Source organism: Mytilus galloprovincialis, chromosome 9, assembly GCF_965363235.1.
Source record: "Mytilus galloprovincialis chromosome 9, xbMytGall1.hap1.1, whole genome shotgun sequence".
Classification (NCBI taxonomy): domain Eukaryota; kingdom Metazoa; phylum Mollusca; class Bivalvia; order Mytilida; family Mytilidae; genus Mytilus; species Mytilus galloprovincialis.
The window spans coordinates 38,180,313-38,198,948 of record NC_134846.1 but is presented as its reverse complement, the minus strand read 5'-3'; the positions used below and the strand labels follow the sequence as shown (position 1 = coordinate 38,198,948).

Genomic DNA, 18,636 nt, shown 5'->3' with positions numbered 1-18,636 from the left:
AAGAGTAACATGTGTATTTTTGTATGTGTTTATATTCCATTGCACCAATGGGTTTGCATATGCAACGATGTGTAAGGTATATTCATTTAAAGGATATGTGACATGTGATTGTTATTCGCTTGGATTGGAAAAAGTCCCCTCAGATTGTCCGTCGAATACATCATATATAAACTTGTCTGACAATTCCTTCGCAGAATTAAAACCATGTGCATTTTGTCAATATCCAGACGTAAAGAAACTTAATTTAGACAATTGTCCAATATTTCGTATAACCAATACATCTTTCGCTCAACTAGATAGTCTGAGAGTGCTGTCTTTTAGACATAATAGTATTGTATCGTTCACATCGAATGTTTTTGTGGGTCTCTCAAATCTTTGTGTTTTAAAGATCAGGCATGAACTTCTAGCATCTTACCCAGAGGAATTCTGGACAGATCTTTCAAATATATCTCATCTATATACATATGACGGTCCAAAAGGTGAGCGATTTGGAAAATCAACTGTACATGAAGATGTCAATGTTTTCCCAGCACTTCACGTATTTAAGGATAAAAGTATGGATACACTAGATTTGTCTCAAACATTCAGGTATTTCGGTGAATTCGTCTTCACTGCTAGTTTATCCTCGTATATCGGGAACATATGCGTTAAGTCGTTATTAATGAGAGGAAATAATTTAATAAGAATTGAGGGTGCTGCGATAGCAAACGTGAAATATAAAAGATGTTTACAAGTAATTGATTTAAGTCTTAACCGTTTTAATTTCAATAGTATTTATTCATTGTTATATACAATGACATTTGTAAACTTAAAAAGAGCTTATTTAGCCTATGCTAATTTATGCTCCCCTTTTCAAATTATTGTCAGAAAATATATGTATCAAAATATAACAATACCACTGCCGCCTTCAATAGAGTTCATTAACGCGTCGAATATTAAAATGTTAGATGCACGAACCCCACAAAAAGTTCATTTTCTTCACTCAGAACATCTAGAAGTTATTGATTTAGCCGATACAACATTTGATGACTGTAATTTTGCGATTGATGGTCTGAACCATTTGAAGGTTTTGAACATGTCCGGACAGAATTGTTCGATTCTGAACTATAATCTTCTCGGTTCATGTTCTCGTCTTGAAATTTTAGTTATGAAACATTCTAAACTTGGACTAGGATTGGATAGTGACACACGAGGGACTTTTATGTACAGTCTCCGGTCGTTAAAGTATTTAGATTTGTAAGGAAATGATATGTACAAGCCATTCATTCCACAAATGTTTGTTCATCAGTCTACGACGTTAACATCATTGATTTTAAATGATCACAGTTTTAAAAATATACCTGTCAGTATAAATATGTTAAGAACATTACGTACACTCAGTCTAAAAAATAACAAGATAAATTGGCTTTCCCAATACCAAACAGATATTTTAGAAAAGCTAAATGTGAGGATTTTACCTCACAATTTCAAACTGGCGCTTAAAGGAAATCCTATCGTGTGCAACTGCGAATCTTTAGATTTTATTCAATGGATATATACAACGAGAGTGGATGTTGATTTGAAAGGCAACTATAGTTGCTTATACACAGATGGAAGTTTCCGAACCACTTTTGAAATTTTTGAAAATATGAACCAGTTAAGGACACAGTGTGTATCTAAAGTATGGCTAGTTCTAAGTGTAACACTGTCTACTATTTTAATCTTTACATTTATAATTAGCAGTCTATTGTATAAATATCGCATTTCATTACAATATTGTTGCTTAATAGGTCGCGGATTGTACCGTCATTACCGGGAGATTAACGATAACAAAGACGAATATATCTATGATGCATTTGTGGCACATAGCCAAGAAGACTATATATGGGTTTACGGACCATTTCGTACATTTTTAGAAACAGAAAAAAACTTTAAACTTGCTTTACATGACAGAGATTTTGTTCCTGGTAAATTCATTGCAGACAACATAATAGATACAATTAAGGTTAGCAGAACAATTGTTTTCGTTGTATCCAGATCTTTCCTCGATAGTGAATGGTGTCAATATGAACTTGATATGGCGAGAATGCACATGTTCCAACAAAACAGAGAAATGCTTATCGTAATTCTATTGGAAGATATACCAAATGGTAAAATACCAAGCCGTTTAAAACAGATATGGGAGAAAATAACATGTCTTGAAACCGATGAAAAGACTAGAAATGATCAGGTACCGAACGAAGATAATATATTTTGGAAGAGATTGCATTTAGCTATAAAACCTTGATGTTTTCCAAGCAATATTTTTAATTCATTTATAAATAAATTGGGACAAGGAATGGTGAAACTCGGTCTTAATGAAACCAAGCAGAAATAGTCAAAAAGATGCCCTAATCCATTGGTTGAATGTAGTTTAGGGCCTCTTTAATCAGACAGTGAAACCAAAGCCGTCATTCATTCGCCTACACGGCTTGTAAAATAAACCACGCACATACGTTCGGTAGAAATTTGGTTGTTAAATCTGTTTTAAATTGTAGGAGTTTAAGGCATCTAAAATGCTCGTATCATAATGTCTTAAAAGTTTTGTGAAGGAACAAAACTTACAATGCTTGTAACTACGACGAAAAAAAAATCACGTCAGTCAATTCTGATAGCTGCTCTCTATCTCAGCATTGGTATCAATAATAAATAATACATAGTTGAAAATTGAACATTTATTAACTTGAATAGTTGTACAATAACTGACTGGAACATCTGATATTTGTTAGCATACATGTACAATATTTGCCAATGTATTTTCAGTAACAATTATACAACATAAATGGCGGAGCAAATGGGAAAAAACATGTTTGTATTTTAGTACTATACAAACGAGGAACATCCTAATATAAATTCTATAATTCTAATAAATCCCAGCGATGCGATGCTTACGGCTTTTACTTATAAAATATACGAGCAAACAGCTAAAAAAGCTGCTTCTCACCATTCGGAACTAACGGGATCCTCTCCGTATGCTAAAATTTAAACACAGCAAAGACTCGTGAACTTGATCCGCAAGTTATATAATAATAAACACTTACCGGAGTAAACATTTCGGCAGGAAGAAAATGCTTCAATGTACAGTAAATGTATGCGCCTTCGACTTTCTGTTACACCGTTAAAATAATGAACACAATTAACAATACATGTAACACACCTTATTCATATAATTTTACATTTCTTACAATGATTTAAGTTAAATACATGCACTCTTATTTATATAGATAGATAAAACTAGTAAATATCATATCAATCGATAATTGTTACTTTAAGGCCACGTATTGTGTCTGAACCAGGTGACTGTTTGGACCATTTGTAGTTCGCTGTTTTTTGTCTCTTTCCTATTTCCTCAGATGATTCTTGTGACCTTAGTTTGTGTGGTTAGTTGCACTGACCAAAAAGTAAAAAAAACAAAAACTCCGAGGAAAATTAAAAAATAGAAAGTCCCAAAACAAATGGCAAAATAAAACCCCTAAATTCAAAAAACAAATGGCTAATAATATATTTGTAATACCGGGTAATAGTTTTGTTATTTTCTTTACATATATTTTTTCTTCGTTTTCTGTACGAAACATCATTCAATTTCATCAGTATTTTTTTAAGTTCACTGACCAGTAGTAACATTTCTTCCATAAATAATTTACTTTACCAAAACAGATTCCGTATACATTATGATTATATATCACTGTTTATACAACTCAAAATATCGCTACTAACATTTGAATCCAACATTTCAAAAATCTACAGAATAACTTCAGAGCTTCATCTGACCTAGTCTTTTGTAATTGTCTATGCACAACCAATAAAGCCGCATTTTATTTATTGTCGTAAACTGGTGATTTTGTTGTAGAGTAACTTGTAATCGACATTAATATCAAGTAAAAACAACTTTGAAAAGAGGTTGTATCGAAATACTAACAAGGTGTGTCATTCGTCTTATGTATTTACAATTTATTTTAATTTCATGATATCAAAATTTCAAGGTTTTCTTATAAAAGGTAACTGTCTGTAGTAAAATGAATCAAATGGCAACGGACTAAATGTCTTGTTATGAATATATTCTTCTAAACAGTCCAAAGCCAAGTATTGATAATCCGGGTAAAATTTATTGGCAAAAAGTTCTTTTCTCGAAATAAGTTCGTTCAAATCACCCACTCCATAAATGCAAATGTTCCGAACAAACTTACCACGGCATCGGTCTCTTGGATGCCATGAGGCATAAACGGCAAGCCATGGCTTCTTTTCTGGATTGCCTGTTAACAAAACGTCATAATTTATTGTTTTGCTAACGCTTTTTATTCCTTAACCTATTTTCCGTTGTATTGTTTTATGTTCAAGTGCTTAAGTCTGAATTTAAAAAGCCAAATAACAAATATTCGTTACACACCTAACGACAAATGTATGTGTTATCGCAAAGATAAGGTTAAGAGAAGGTTTCCAAAACTCATTGAATATATATCATGTATATATTTCTTTAATATGTTTATCTACCAAATAGGCATAATAGCTATTAGTATTATTAGTTTGTTTTGAATCACGTGTTACTCTTTGTTAGACGCTAAGTAGTGGAACCTAAAGCACGATTAAAGAAAAAATAAATAAAACAAATAAGAGGCAACAGTAGATTATGCATGTTCAAATTCCAAAAAAAACATAGAACATAAAAACCAAAGAAACAACTGTAAAAGGTGTCCATGGGACCCCAATGATGTCCCGCTTGTATTTAATGTTAATAAAGGTACACAACCTGATATTTGTTTTGTGGTAATGAATATTGTATATAAGTTTCATAACATTTGGTCGTGGAAAACTAAAAAGAAAGAACGACAACTAATTTTAGGACGTATAAAACACAGACAAGGGTAACATTCAATGCGTTCCCACGTCGGTCGCGGCGTACAAACCAAAATCTCCTTAACACCAAAACAAAAACATCGAGACTGGGATATTCGACATGATATGTATTTCCTGCAAGGCCTGCATCACCTGCATGCTTGGGCCATTTTTACTATAAAGGCAAAAGCCATACTTTTCTGTAGCAACAAATACACCATCCTTGTCCTTGTATAATGGGAGAGAACGTCACTAATGGTTTTATAACTTGTGTCTAATCCCTGTCGCCTCTTTTGGGACAAAATGTTTAAACTTGTCATGCGCAATAGTTAAGATGAGTGTCTGATTTTGAGCAAAAGTATTAACCGATTAAGAATAATTTCGGTAGGCATGGTTTTGGTACTGAACGAGTATGTTGTTAAATTTTCCGTTGTTTTATTTTGAATGATGGTACATGTTCCGTAGTCTCTATTAAACTCTTACTACTGCAAATAATGCAACTGGGTGATATTAGTATTAATAGAGATTATAAAAATTTTATATTTTCAATAATCTGGTTTAATTCAATCGAATATTTGTGTGGGTGCGTGGGTGTTGCAGTCTGTAGCTCATTGCCATATTCTGCATGGCCATAGATGGCGCTCGCAGCTTGAATCAGAATTTTGGAATTTCCGTATCAGCTTGAATTAGAATTTTGGAATTCCCGTATCGGGCACTTGTTAATTTGCTGTCGACTTGAAAGCAGGTGTTTCACAAATAAGTTAAACTATTTAAAAATCTCCAAATTGGACTTGATAAGTGACTGTTCCGAGTTTATGAACGATAGTTCCTTGTTTCCACTTGTTATTGTCTCTATAGCCTCTTTAAGATTTGGACTCCCTAATGGATGCAAAAAGAATATTTGTTTTTTACCATCTCCTCATTTTATTATTATTCTCTGTGGAGCTAATGATTTGACAGATTTAGAATTGACAGGGAATGGTTTAATTGAAAATGTAAAAATGGTCTACCCTACGTTACCAGGCTTTATTTTAAAAAGGTTATTATAATATGGTCTTCAATGCTACAGTGCGATACTGGCATTTTGCACCCTTGAATGCGGGTGCAATAATAGAACAGAACAGAAAAAGAGGAACTTAATGGCCAAAAACTTTGTTACAGAAAATGGGGGTAAAGCTATATTACATGAGAACATTAAGGCAAGTGAAGTGTCTTTATACAGAACAAATGGAACTAATTTGTCACAAACTGGAAATCAGGTTTTCTTGAATAATATACAAGGGTGTGGGGGTTGAGTCTTTCCTACGCACAACATAATCAACTTTTCCTAAGATTCAATAATGAAAATTTTGTGGAGGTGCGAACCCATGTCAGATTTGGTAGCTGACTTGGGCTCTCATGTGGCGGTCCAGGGAGACTGGTAGTGATTGGGGGATTATTTCACTCGGCCCTTGCTCTGGGTCTGACAAGTTCTAAAATTTGCAGGTTTGGAAAATGTGGTTAGTGGTAACGGTGGGGTCTACAGATGGGTGACACTAGGACCTCCTCCACCTCATCTTATAGAGGGGAGGCCTACACCTGCCAACAGGTAGGGTACTAATCAGAGATGGGTCCGATTACTTTCAATGTAATTGATTAAATTACAATTACTTTGTCATTTGTACGATTAAATTAAATTAATGATTACATCATTTCTGAAAGTGTCTGATTAAATTAATGATTACATTAGCAAAGTAATCATGATTACATCTGACTATAATTAATTTAAAAACACATTTTGAATGATATGAATGAATTAACATTTGATACAACTAAAGCACTGTTTAGAAAGGATTTTGTTTTATATATTAGAACATGATAACTTCAAACTTCATCTATCTAATAAACCACAAAAGTTCACAACACACATACATGAACATTGTGTCACTGGTTATGACCCATTACACTTTATCAGCATTGATCTCTTGAATTATTTTGACTTCAATTGAATATGGCATTATAAAGAGTTTGCTGTTTGTGTTCTGACCTCTTTGAGACTTTATATGTATTTCAAGGTGTAGTGTATGGAAGTTAAAATATGGATGAAATAAAGTTACTAGTTAAAAACTATGTAAAATTTTAATAGAATTGTTTAATCAAATTGTAAACAAAATACAAGTCCTATAAATCATTGCATTTTACATGTCAAGTTTAAGAAAATACAAAAATTTGCTTATCTTGAACAAGATATTTGTCCAACTTTTAATTTAGTTTGTGCTAAATTAAATTAGATAAATTTTCACATGTTTGAATAATCTTTTATCATATACATTGTCCTACAGCTATACTCAATTGGAAATTGCAATAAAAACAAACCTTAATTGGTTTCCTACCTGTCAATTCAAAGTTGACAAAAATCACAATATTAACAAAAGATCATAATTCAGGATTAAAGAAAAGTATAATGTTACTTGAATATAACAGTTATTATCAAATATATATATATGTACATCTTTAAATTGTTAATATATGTACAATATCTTTTACTAAGGCGAGTACAATATATTTAACTAATTGTATTATATGTCTCTTCTTAGGCTATAAATGATGACTTTTCAATACTGTAACAGTTTATTTTTTGCTGAAGTATACAAATCAATTAACATGCTTTGTAAAGTAAACCAAACTATCTTAACATGTAAATATTTATTAAATAAGAATAACAAAATTGTTTATTTATTGACCATAAACACAGTTTAAGAATTTTTGGAAGGTGAGGCGAGGTTTTGGAATATTTGTCAAATTTTCGGACTGCTTGCTTTTTTCCTATGCTACAGGGTTGACTATTTTGCCTCATAACACCCATTTTTTTCTTTTTATATAAAACTTTAAAAGTGGACTAAGCTATCAAATGCATCATGTTCATGTTCGCATATTTGTCTCAAATTCTCATATTTGATTTATAATATATTAAAACGTATATCCAAATAACAATAAATCTGAAATGAACAGTAAATAATTCATGTACTTGATGATATATATCCGAATTTCTTGTGAATTTGGAACATAGAAATGCCCTCTAATTAACTATCTAGATAACTTCTGAAGGATGCCAATGGTCACATAACCTGATATAAACTAATGTTGTCAAAGCGAACAGTTTTGACTGACTAGTTACTCGGTTAATCGTTCGACCGATTAACCGGTTAACCGATAGTTTAAGTTGATGTTTGAAGACCTTATCTATATTACCCTACACATTTATACGTTTTTAATAATACGAAAAATCAAAGTTTGTACTTTGGCATTGACTGTGAGTATTCCTTGCGAAGTTTGACTATAAATAATCGAAAACTAACGTATCTGCTATGGCGTTTGTAATAAATTCAAATCTAAAAGATAAACAAACTTCTTGAAAATGTCTGAAAATAAACTCATCATAGATACCAGGATTAAAATTTTATATTTACGCCAGACGCGCGTTTCGTCTACAAAATACTCATCAGTGACGCTCGAATAAAAAAATGTTTAAAAGGCCAAATAAAGTACGAAGTTGAAGAGCAACGAGGACTGAAAATCGATATTTTTTTTCATTTTCTCTTGATGTTATAACAATAACGGTCACGTTGATATTCATTTCAAAATGTTTAAGTTTTCATTTTGTTTTAAGTATGACAAAGCCTTGTACGATGGAGGTTGCACTTTCAGATGAAGGTCTACGAGATATTTGATTAAAAAAATTCAATGAATTAAGGCATAAAATTAAATAGAATTTCTGAATTAAAGTTACTGTTTTAAAAAAAAACATGTATACTAATAATGTTTAATTAAGTTCTTGACCCGAGGTGATACACTTAACGTTATGGGTTTGTTTGTTTTTTTTATTAACAATAGCAATCAATATTTTGGACAATTCATCCGTCAAATTGATTACCACAGCGATCGTTTTTAAAATAGAACAAAATTAATCAATGATTTCAATACATATCTATATCAAATCTATTCAAATTGAAAAAAAATCCGGTTTACAGGTTAGAATTTTTGGTATTCAATATTTGGTCCTTGCGACGGTTAACCGTTGACAACACTAATATAAACAACAACATAAATAAAAATGAATAGCAACCTCGTCAAACACATAAGTTGAAAATAAAATGACTACGCAAAGACTAAAAAAGAAAACGACAACAGACACACATACAAACAAATAAAAGTACATAAAACACATCGTTGTTAACACCAACCTCTATCAAGGAAATCATGGTAGGAAAAACTAATTAATAGACATGTGAGATATACAATAAGATATAAAGTTATCTTACACTGTTATCATTAACTCAGGCTATAGTTTTGTGTCAAAGACTTCAAACAAAAAAGTCTTAAACAAATAGAGTCTCAAACGATAAATCATTCGGTTTATTGATGAAATTACTGTTGTTTTAAATCTGAATTCGTCAGTTATCACACAACATCGTACATTTACATTTTTTCTTAAATCTTGAAATATATCTATTTTTCTACATTATATATCGATACAAGAAGGACGATAACTATCATTGTACCAGATCTCGATTTAGATCAGTACGTTAAATATCGTCCTTTCATCGGCTATATTGTGTAACGATGTCACGCAGAGGGGAAATCCTATACGACCATCGTCTTGATGTGACGTGTTTTGTTCCCAAAGTAGTTTTTAATTAGATTCATACACAGTTCTACACTTCTATTTAAGAAGATTTTTTTCACAATCTGTACACGAAAATATTTTGCTCAATCTTATACGCTTTCGATTCATTCAGTTACTAGTACTTTTGAATTACTATTAGAGTGTTTACGACACAAAATAGCTACTCTCTATCATACGATGACAAAAAAAAATGGAGCAGGATCTGCTAACCCTCCCGCAGCGCCTGATATCACCCGTCGTTTTGGTGGGGTTCATGTTGCTTAGTCTTTAGTTTTCTATGTGGTGGCTTTTGTATTATTTGTCTTTTTATTGTTTAGCTATGGTGTTGTCAGTTTATTTTCGATCTATACGACTGACTGTATCTCTGGTATCTTTCGCCCCTCTTCAAAAATTGCTGGCCCTGCTTTTTAAAAAAAAGGAATAAATGTATTGACAGACGCCTACCTTTACCCTCACATGATACATAAGTGTAACATAACATTAGAAAAAGACACACTCTAAAATTTCATTTGAAACAGTTTCATTCAATTAAAAAACATTTAAACAAAAACAAGTAAACATACACTGAACGAATAAGTTTGCACTTTTAAGATGGTGTACTCTCATGAAATAAACCAGAGATTGCATGTTTTGTGATATTTTCGCCATGCTCTGTGTGCCTATTGCTTATATTTAAATGAAGTAAGTGTTTTTATTCCACATTTAAAATTGGATAAATATAGATATAATTTGAACTGGGTTATAGTTCAGGAATACATATATGCAAAGAGAATATACCTTAACGCAGACTTCAGCTTGTCCATGGACCACCCTCGTAAGTTGTATCATTTTTATATCTACATGATCATCCCTGCTTTTAATGTATTTTCGTATGTTTTCGAACCAGTAAACTTGCGAATATCATATCAAACAGACAGGGAATGTTCATTTCTTTATTGTTCCTTGGTTCTATTGTGAAATCAATATATACAGACAAAGTATCTTAAAAACAGAATTTCGATAATTGCTTAGGTATACATTATTAAGACTCAGATGGATTGTTGTCTTTTTGGCAATTATACTACATGACATATCCTTAATGTTCTTGTACCTTAAATAAGGGCATAAATTAACATAATTTATATCCTATAACTTGAAAGAGGACACTCGCTCATAGACAAAACACTTTAAACATGAGACAAAGACTTACATCGGCTGTCTAATTCAAAACATTCAATCTGTCTATGCCAGAACCATAAGGTGTGTACATCCTGCTGTCATATTAGCAACTTTTTGTAGCGATTTATCATCATAATGCACTTGAGTGTTTGAATATTTGTAGGTTTTTCCCGTACAATTTGTTAATATTTAAAAACATCCTGTTCGAAATGTTTGTTTTCGAAGATTAATCAAGATTTGTCAATACTATATTTAAAGAAGAAATTGATTATTTCCTGCATTTCCATGTCACCAAGGAACAACAAAATATACTGGTCAGCTGATACTGGTATATCATTTCGACGCCTGTTGTACTGTTGTATTTTAACAACGGATACCCATAGATAAAAACCGTATAACAGTTGTATTTGTTGTATAAAATAATATTTCCTTTTTCACATCATGAATCTTCAAAGAGTATCATGTGTATTATTAATGTTGTTTATATTTCATTACACCAATGGATTTGTAAATTCAACTCTGTGTAAAGTATCTACATTTAACGGATATGTGACATGTGATTGTTCTTCACTTGGATTGGAAATTATCCCCTCAGATTGTCCGTCGAATACATCATATATAAACTTGTCTGACAATTCTTTGACAGAATTAAAACCATGTGCATTTTGTCAATCTCCAGATGTAAAGAAACTTAATTTAGACAATTGTCCAATATTTCGTATAACCAATACATCTTTCGCTCAACTGGATAGTCTGAGAGTGCTGCTGTTTCGACATAATAGTCTTGTATCATTCAAATCGAATGTGTTTGAGTGTCTCTCAAATCTTCGTGTTTTAAAGATCAGTCATGAACTTTTAGCATCTTACCCAGTGGAATTCTGGTCAGATCTTTCAAACATATCTCATCTATATACATATGACGGTCCAAAAGATGAAAGATTTGGAAAATTCCTATCCGCAATGAAAAGTCTTATATATTATAACCATGGAATAGGTGGTTGTGAACTTCAAAAAATACATAATAACACATTTGAATCTTTGGGAAACACATCTTTGAAAGCGCTGGAATTAGGTTGTTATGCACGATATGTTGAACTCAATGCATTTGAACCAGTAAAATATCTATCAAACCTCAGTTTAGCAAATCAGCTGTACATGAAGATGTCGAATGTTTTCCCAGCTCTTCATGTATTTAAGGATAAAAGTATGGATACACTAGATTTGTCTCAAACATTCAGGTATTTCGGTGAATTCGTCTTCACTGCTAATGTATCTTCGTTTATCGGGGACATATGCGTTAAGTCGTTATCAATGAGAGGAAATAATTTAATAAGAATTGAAGGTGCTGCGATAGCAAATGTGAAAAATAAAAGCTGTTTGCAAGAAATTGATTTAAGTCTTAATCGTTTTAATTTCAATAGTGTTTATTCATTGCTATATACAATGACATTTGTAAACTTGAAAAGAGCTTATTTAGCCTATGCTAATTTATGCTCCCCTTTTCAAATCCTTGTCAGAAAATATAAGTATCAAAATATAACAATACCACTGCCGCCTTCAATAGAGTTCATTAACGCGTCTAATATTAAAATGTTAGATGTACGAACCCCACAAATAGTTCAGTTTCTTCACGCAGAACATCTAGAAGTTATTGATTTAGCCGATACAACATTTGATGACTGTAATTTTACGATTTATGGTCTGAACCATTTGAAGGTTTTGAACATGTCCGGACAGAATTGTTCGATTCTAAACTATGAACTTCTCGGTTCATGTTCTCGTCTTGAAATTTTAGTTATGAAACATTCTAAACTTGGACTAGGATTGGAAAGTGACACAAGAGGGACTTTTATGTACAGTCTCCGGTCGTTAAAGTATTTAGACTTGTCAGGAAACGATATGTACAAGCCATTTATTCCACAAATGTTTGTTCATCAGTCTACGACGTTAACATCATTGCTTTTAAATGATAACAGTTTTAAAAATATACCTGTCAGTATGAATATGTTAAGAAAATTACGTACACTCAGTCTAAAGAATAACAAGATAAATTGGCTTTCTCAATACGAAACAGATCTTTTGGAAAAGCTTAGTATAAGGATTTTACCTCACAATTTTAAACTGGCGCTTAAAGGAAATCCTATCGTCTGCAACTGTGAATCTTTAAATTTCATTCAATGGATATATACAACAAAAGTGAATGTTGATTTGAAAGGCAACTATAGTTGCTTATACAGAGATGGAAGTTTCCAAACCACTTTTGAAATTTTTGAAAATATGAACCAGTTAAGGACACAATGTGTATCTAAAGTATGGCTAGTTCTAAGTGTAACACTGTCTACTATTTTAATCTTTACATTTATAATTAGCAGTCTATTGTATAAATATCGCATTTCTTTACAATATTGTTGCTTAATAGGTCGCGGATTGTACCGTCATTACCGGAAGATTAACGACAACAAAGACGAATATATCTATGATGCATTTGTGGCACATAGCCAAGAAGACTATATATGGGTTTACGGACCATTTCGTACATTTTTAGAAACAGAAAAAAACTTTAAACTTGCTTTACATGACAGAGATTTTGTTCCTGGTACATTCATTGCAGACAACATAATAGATACAATTAAGGTTAGCAGAAAAATTGTTTTCGTTGTATCCAGATCTTTCCTCGATAGTGAATGGTGCCAATATGAACTTGATATGGCGAGAATGCACATGTTCCAACAAAACAGAGAAATGCTTATCATAATTCTATTGGAAGATATACCAAATGGTAAATTACCAAGCCGTTTAAAACAGATATGGGAGAAAATAACATGTCTTGAAACCGATGAAAAGACCAGAAATGATCAGGTACCGAACGGAGATAATATATTTTGGAAGAGATTGCATTTAGCTATAAAACCTTGATGTTTTCCAAGCAATATTTTTAATTCATCTCTAAATAAAATGGGACAAGGAATGGTTAAACTCGGTCTTCATGAAACCAAGCAGAAATAGTCAAAAAGATACCCTAATCCATTGGTTGAATGTAGTTTAGGGCCTCTTTAATCAGACAGTGAAACCCAAGACGTCATTTATTCGCCTACACGGGTTGTAAAATAAACCACGCACATACGTTCGGTAGAAATTTGATTGTAAAATCTGTTTTATATTGTAGGAGTTTAAGGCATCTAAAATGCTCGTATCGTAATGTCTTATAAGTTTTGTGAAGGAACAAAGCTTATAATGCTTGTAACTACGACAAAAATAATCACGTCCGTCAATTCTGATAGCTGCTCTCTATCTCAGCATTGGTAGCAATAATAAATAATACATAGTTGAAAATTTAACGTTTATTACCTTGAATAGTTGTACAATAACTGACTGGAACATCTGATATTTGTTAACATACATGTACAATATGTGCCAATGTATTTTCAATAACAATTATACAACATAAATGGCGGAGCAAATGGAAAAAAACCTTGTTTGTATTTTAGTACTATACAAACGAGGAACATCCTAATATAAATTCTATAATTCTGATAAATCCCAGCGATGCGATGCTTACGGCTTTTACTTATAAAATATACAAGCAAACAGCTAAATAAGCTGCTTCTCACCATTCGGAACTAACGGGATCCTCTCCGTGTGCTAACATTTGAACACAGCAAAGACTCGTGAACTTGATCCGGAAGTTATATAATAATAAACACTTACCGGAGGAAACACTTAAGCAGGAAGAAAACGCTTCAATGTACAGTAAATATATGTGCCTTCGACTTTTTGTTACACCGTTAAAATAATGAAATCAATGAACAAAACATGTAACACACCTTATTCGTATAATTTTACATTTCTTACAATGATATAAGTTAAATACATGCACTCTTATTTATATAGATATATAACACTAGTAAATATCATACCAATCGATAATTGTTACTTTAAGGCCACGTATTGTGTCTGAACCACGTGACTGTTTGGACCATTTGTAGTTTTTTTTTCTTTGTCTCTTTCCTATTTCCTCAGCTGATTTTTGTGACCTTAGTTTGTGTGGTTAGTTGCACTGACCAAAAAGGTAAAAAAACAAAATCTCCGAGGAAATTAAAAAAACAGAAAGTCCCAAAACAAATGGCAAAATAAAACCCCTAAATTCAAAAAACAAATGGCTAATAATATATTTGTAATACCGGGTAATAGTTTTGTTATTTTCTTTACATATATTTTTTCTTCGTTTTCTGTACGAAACATCATTCAATTTCATCAGTATTTTTTTAAGTTCACTGACCAGTAGTAACATTTCTTCCATAAATAATTTACTTTACCAAAACAGATTCCGTATACATTATGATTATATATCACTGTTTACACAACTCAAAATATCGCTACTAACATTTGAATCCAACATTTCAAAAATCTACAGAATAACTTCAGAGCTTCATCTGACCTAGTCTTTAGTGATTGTCTATGCACAACCAATAAAGCCGCATTTTATTTATTGTCGTAAACTGGTGATTTTGTTGTAGAGTAACTTGTAATCGACATTAATATCAAGTAAAAACAACTTTGAAAAGAGGTTGTATCGAAATACTAACAAGGTGTGTCATTCGTCTTATGTATTTACAATTTATTTTAATTTCATGATATCAAAATTTCAAGGTTTTCTTATAAAAGGTAACTGTCTGTAGTAAAATGAATCAAATGGCAACGGACTAAATGTCTTGTTATGAATATATTCTTCTAAACAGTCCAAAGCCAAGTATTGATAATCCGGGTAAAATTTATTGGCAAAAAGTTCTTTTCTCGAAATAAGTTCGTTCAAATCACCCACTCCATAAATGCAAATGTTCCGAACAAACTTACCACGGCATCGGTCTCTTGGATGCCATGAGGCATAAACGGCAAGCCATGGCTTCTTTTCTGGATTGCCTGTTAACAAAAAGTCATATTTTATTGTTTTGCTAAAAAGCTTTTATTTCCTTAACCGATTTTCTTTGTATTGTTTTAAGTTCAAGTGCTAAAGTCTGAATTTAAAAAGCCAAATAACAAATATTCGTTACACACCTAACGACAAATGTATGTGTAATCGCAAAGGTAAGGTTAAGAGAAGGTTTCAAAAACTCATTGAATATATATCATGTATATATTTCTTTATGTTTATCTACCAAAAAGGCATAATAGCTATTATTAGTTTGTTTTGAATCACGTGTTACTTTTTGTTAGACGCTAAGTAGTGGAACCTAAAGCGCGAAGATTACAGAAAAATAAAACAAAACAAATAAGAGGCAACAGTAGATTATGCATGTTCAAATTTCAAAAAACCATACAAGATAAAAACCAAAGAAACAACTGTAAAAGGTGTCCATGGGACCCCAATGATGTCCCGCTTGTATTTAATGTTAATAAAGGTACACAACCTGATATTTGTTTTATGGTAATGAATATTGTATATAAGTTTCATAACAATTGTTCGTGGAAAAACTAAAATGAAAGAACGACAACTAATTTTAGGACGTATAAAGCACAGACAAGGGTAGCATTCAATACGTTCTCCACATCGGCCGGGACGTAAAAACCAAAATCTCCTTAACACCAGAACAAAAACATCGAGACTGGGAGATTCGACATGATATGTATTTCCTGCAAGACCTGCGTCACCTGCACGCTTGGGCCATTTTTACTATAAAAGCAAAAGCCATACTTTTCTGTAGCAACAAATACACCATCCTTGTCCTTGTATAATGGGAGAGAACGTCACTTATGGTTTTATAACTTGTGTCTAATCCCTGTCGCCTCTTTTGGGACAAAATGTTTAAACTTGTCATGCACAATAGTTAAGATGAGTGTCTGGTTTTGAGCAAAAGTATTAACCGATTATGAATAATTTCGGTAGGCATGGTTTTGGTACTGAACGAGTATGTTTTTAAATCTTCCGTTGTTTTATTTTGAATGATGGTACATGTTCCGTAGTCTCTATTAAACTCTTACTACTGCAAAAAATGCAACTGGGTGATATTAGTATTTATAGTAATTTGTATTCTGATACCAGATAACTATATGTGTATTCAAATGTTTTTTCTTTTTTTATTTCTTCAAAAAATGATTTCTCGCAATAATTTCTGAATTAACAGTACTATTATAAGTATTTTATTTATAGTCTCTAAACCATTGACTATTTTTTTTATTATTATTATTCTTGTTAAATCTTTTTTTTAAGTTAATCAGCAAGCTATAAAGGGCCTCACTCATCACAAATTGCTAGTGTTAAACCGTTCAAACGGGAAACCCAGCGGTCTAACTATATAAAAAACGAGAAACGAGAAACACCTATGAACCACATAAACAAACGACAACCACTGAACATCAGATTCCTGACTTAGGACAGGTACAAACAATTGCAGCGGGATTAAACGTTTTAATAGTACCAAACCTTCTCCCTTTTCTGATATGATTTCATATGAACCTAGTTATTACTTTTCGTATACTCATATCAGCCCCTAGATATGCTCAGATCAATGTGGCTGGTTTAGTCTAGTACATTTAATATTTGGAATGTACTACCATATTTGTTATCTCACCTTTAAAGCGCCCAGGAGCTTTCAGTACCTCGTTTTGATTCAATGTAGCCCAGTAATATTCTTCTGGACTTCTAAAGTCCTCCATATACTTCAAAACGGCTTTAGATTTTTTGTCAAATATCACATACTTGACAAATTCACGACTAAAAACACCATATGCACTGCCTTTAACAATATTTGCATTGTATGGCAATTTTCCATTCTTTAGACCTATGCGCTTCAAAGTATAATTGATATATTTATAACTGTATTTAAAGCGATTGGATAGTAGCCTGGGTCTGTTTGTAATTCCTTCAATGTCATTTGCACCGTTGTAAATTTTCAGTATTTTTACCATTTCTAAATTTGTTTTCAAAGGAAATTGTTGATGAGGTAAATTAATGAAATATTTCCATTTGTTTGATTTTGATAAGAGATCAGTCATACAATAAATATCTGCTCTCAACCTCGATACATGGTCATAAATCACGTCTACGGTCTTTGAAACAATGAAAACATTGCTTAAACAATTAGCTATCTTCCTCAATGATTTGTGCAATTCTTCTGAAGAGCTGTTGTCTATGTGTATACAATAGAAATTATGGGGGCGATAGATTGATCGAAGCAAACGTTCAGTTTGATCAACATCTTTAAATGTCAAAATACTAAATGCTATCGGAAACTCTCTTTCTTCTTCTATCACTGTGTAGGCATTATAGCCAAAACGATTTACGAAATTATTACAGTTATTAGTGTTAGTAATATAGTCATCTTCCGTAATTCTCTTTGGCTGATTTAATTTCATATATCTATTGGCTTTTGCTATTTCTTCTTTGTCGCCTTCAACGATTTTACGACAATTAACTTTCCTGTTTATTTGCAAAAATGGAGGGAATTTATATTCTGCCGTGTGCGCATCCAAACGAGTTATGCTAACATGTGTTTGTCTCGTGTATGTTTCCATAGTATGTTCATTGACTCTTTTGACTTTTTTTATTCTAATACTAGTGTACTTTTTTTCCGAAAGAAAAAGTTCCTGAATTGCTCTATGGAAACTAAAGAACACAGTTATGCAAATTACGAGTAGAAGCCTTCTTTTGTTCCTCATAATTATGTCAATAGTGTTGCCCAGTACTGACAAGTTGCATCAATGTTTTGGCAATGTTCTTGAAAACTATATAAAAAAGTGAAAAAAAGAGAAAGTATAAACAGCCAAAAATTATCTAAAAGATAAACTCTACAATTAAGTGTGAATGGTCTCTAAATTATTTGCGCTCTTTATATCAGTTATAGACCTTTAATTATATTTTTTATCAATTTTTATATTTAGACAGTTTTAATGAAAACAGAAAACTGACGTACAAGAATAACCAAAGTTGTCAGTTGACTCTTTATCTCAGTTATTGTCCAGTT

At 32.1% G+C, this 18,636-nt stretch overlaps 3 protein-coding genes across 3 annotated transcripts; 2 read left to right on the top strand and 1 right to left on the bottom strand.

The window, feature by feature from the left end:
- On the top strand, positions 1–3,265 carry LOC143044959 (toll-like receptor 4). Its single transcript, XM_076217232.1, has one exon. The coding sequence runs from the start codon at positions 1,250–1,252 to the stop codon at positions 2,264–2,266; it is 1,017 nt and encodes a 338-aa protein (XP_076073347.1). The 5' UTR covers positions 1–1,249; the 3' UTR covers positions 2,267–3,265.
- A 7,792-nt stretch (positions 3,266–11,057) lies between these two features.
- Positions 11,058–14,602, top strand: LOC143044958 (toll-like receptor 2). The gene has a single exon (XM_076217231.1). The coding sequence runs from the start codon at positions 11,117–11,119 to the stop codon at positions 13,589–13,591; it is 2,475 nt and encodes an 824-aa protein (XP_076073346.1). The 5' UTR covers positions 11,058–11,116; the 3' UTR covers positions 13,592–14,602.
- Positions 14,603–15,155: 553 nt separating this feature from the next.
- LOC143046784 (beta-1,3-galactosyl-O-glycosyl-glycoprotein beta-1,6-N-acetylglucosaminyltransferase-like) lies at positions 15,156–18,391 on the bottom strand. Its single transcript, XM_076219858.1, has 2 exons — positions 17,245–18,391; positions 15,156–15,595 (listed from the first exon to the last, which is right to left on the bottom strand). Exons 1-2 carry the CDS (start codon positions 18,329–18,331, stop codon positions 15,321–15,323), a joined length of 1,362 nt encoding a protein of 453 aa, XP_076075973.1. The 5' UTR covers positions 18,332–18,391; the 3' UTR covers positions 15,156–15,320.
- Positions 18,392–18,636: the final 245 nt, after the last annotated feature.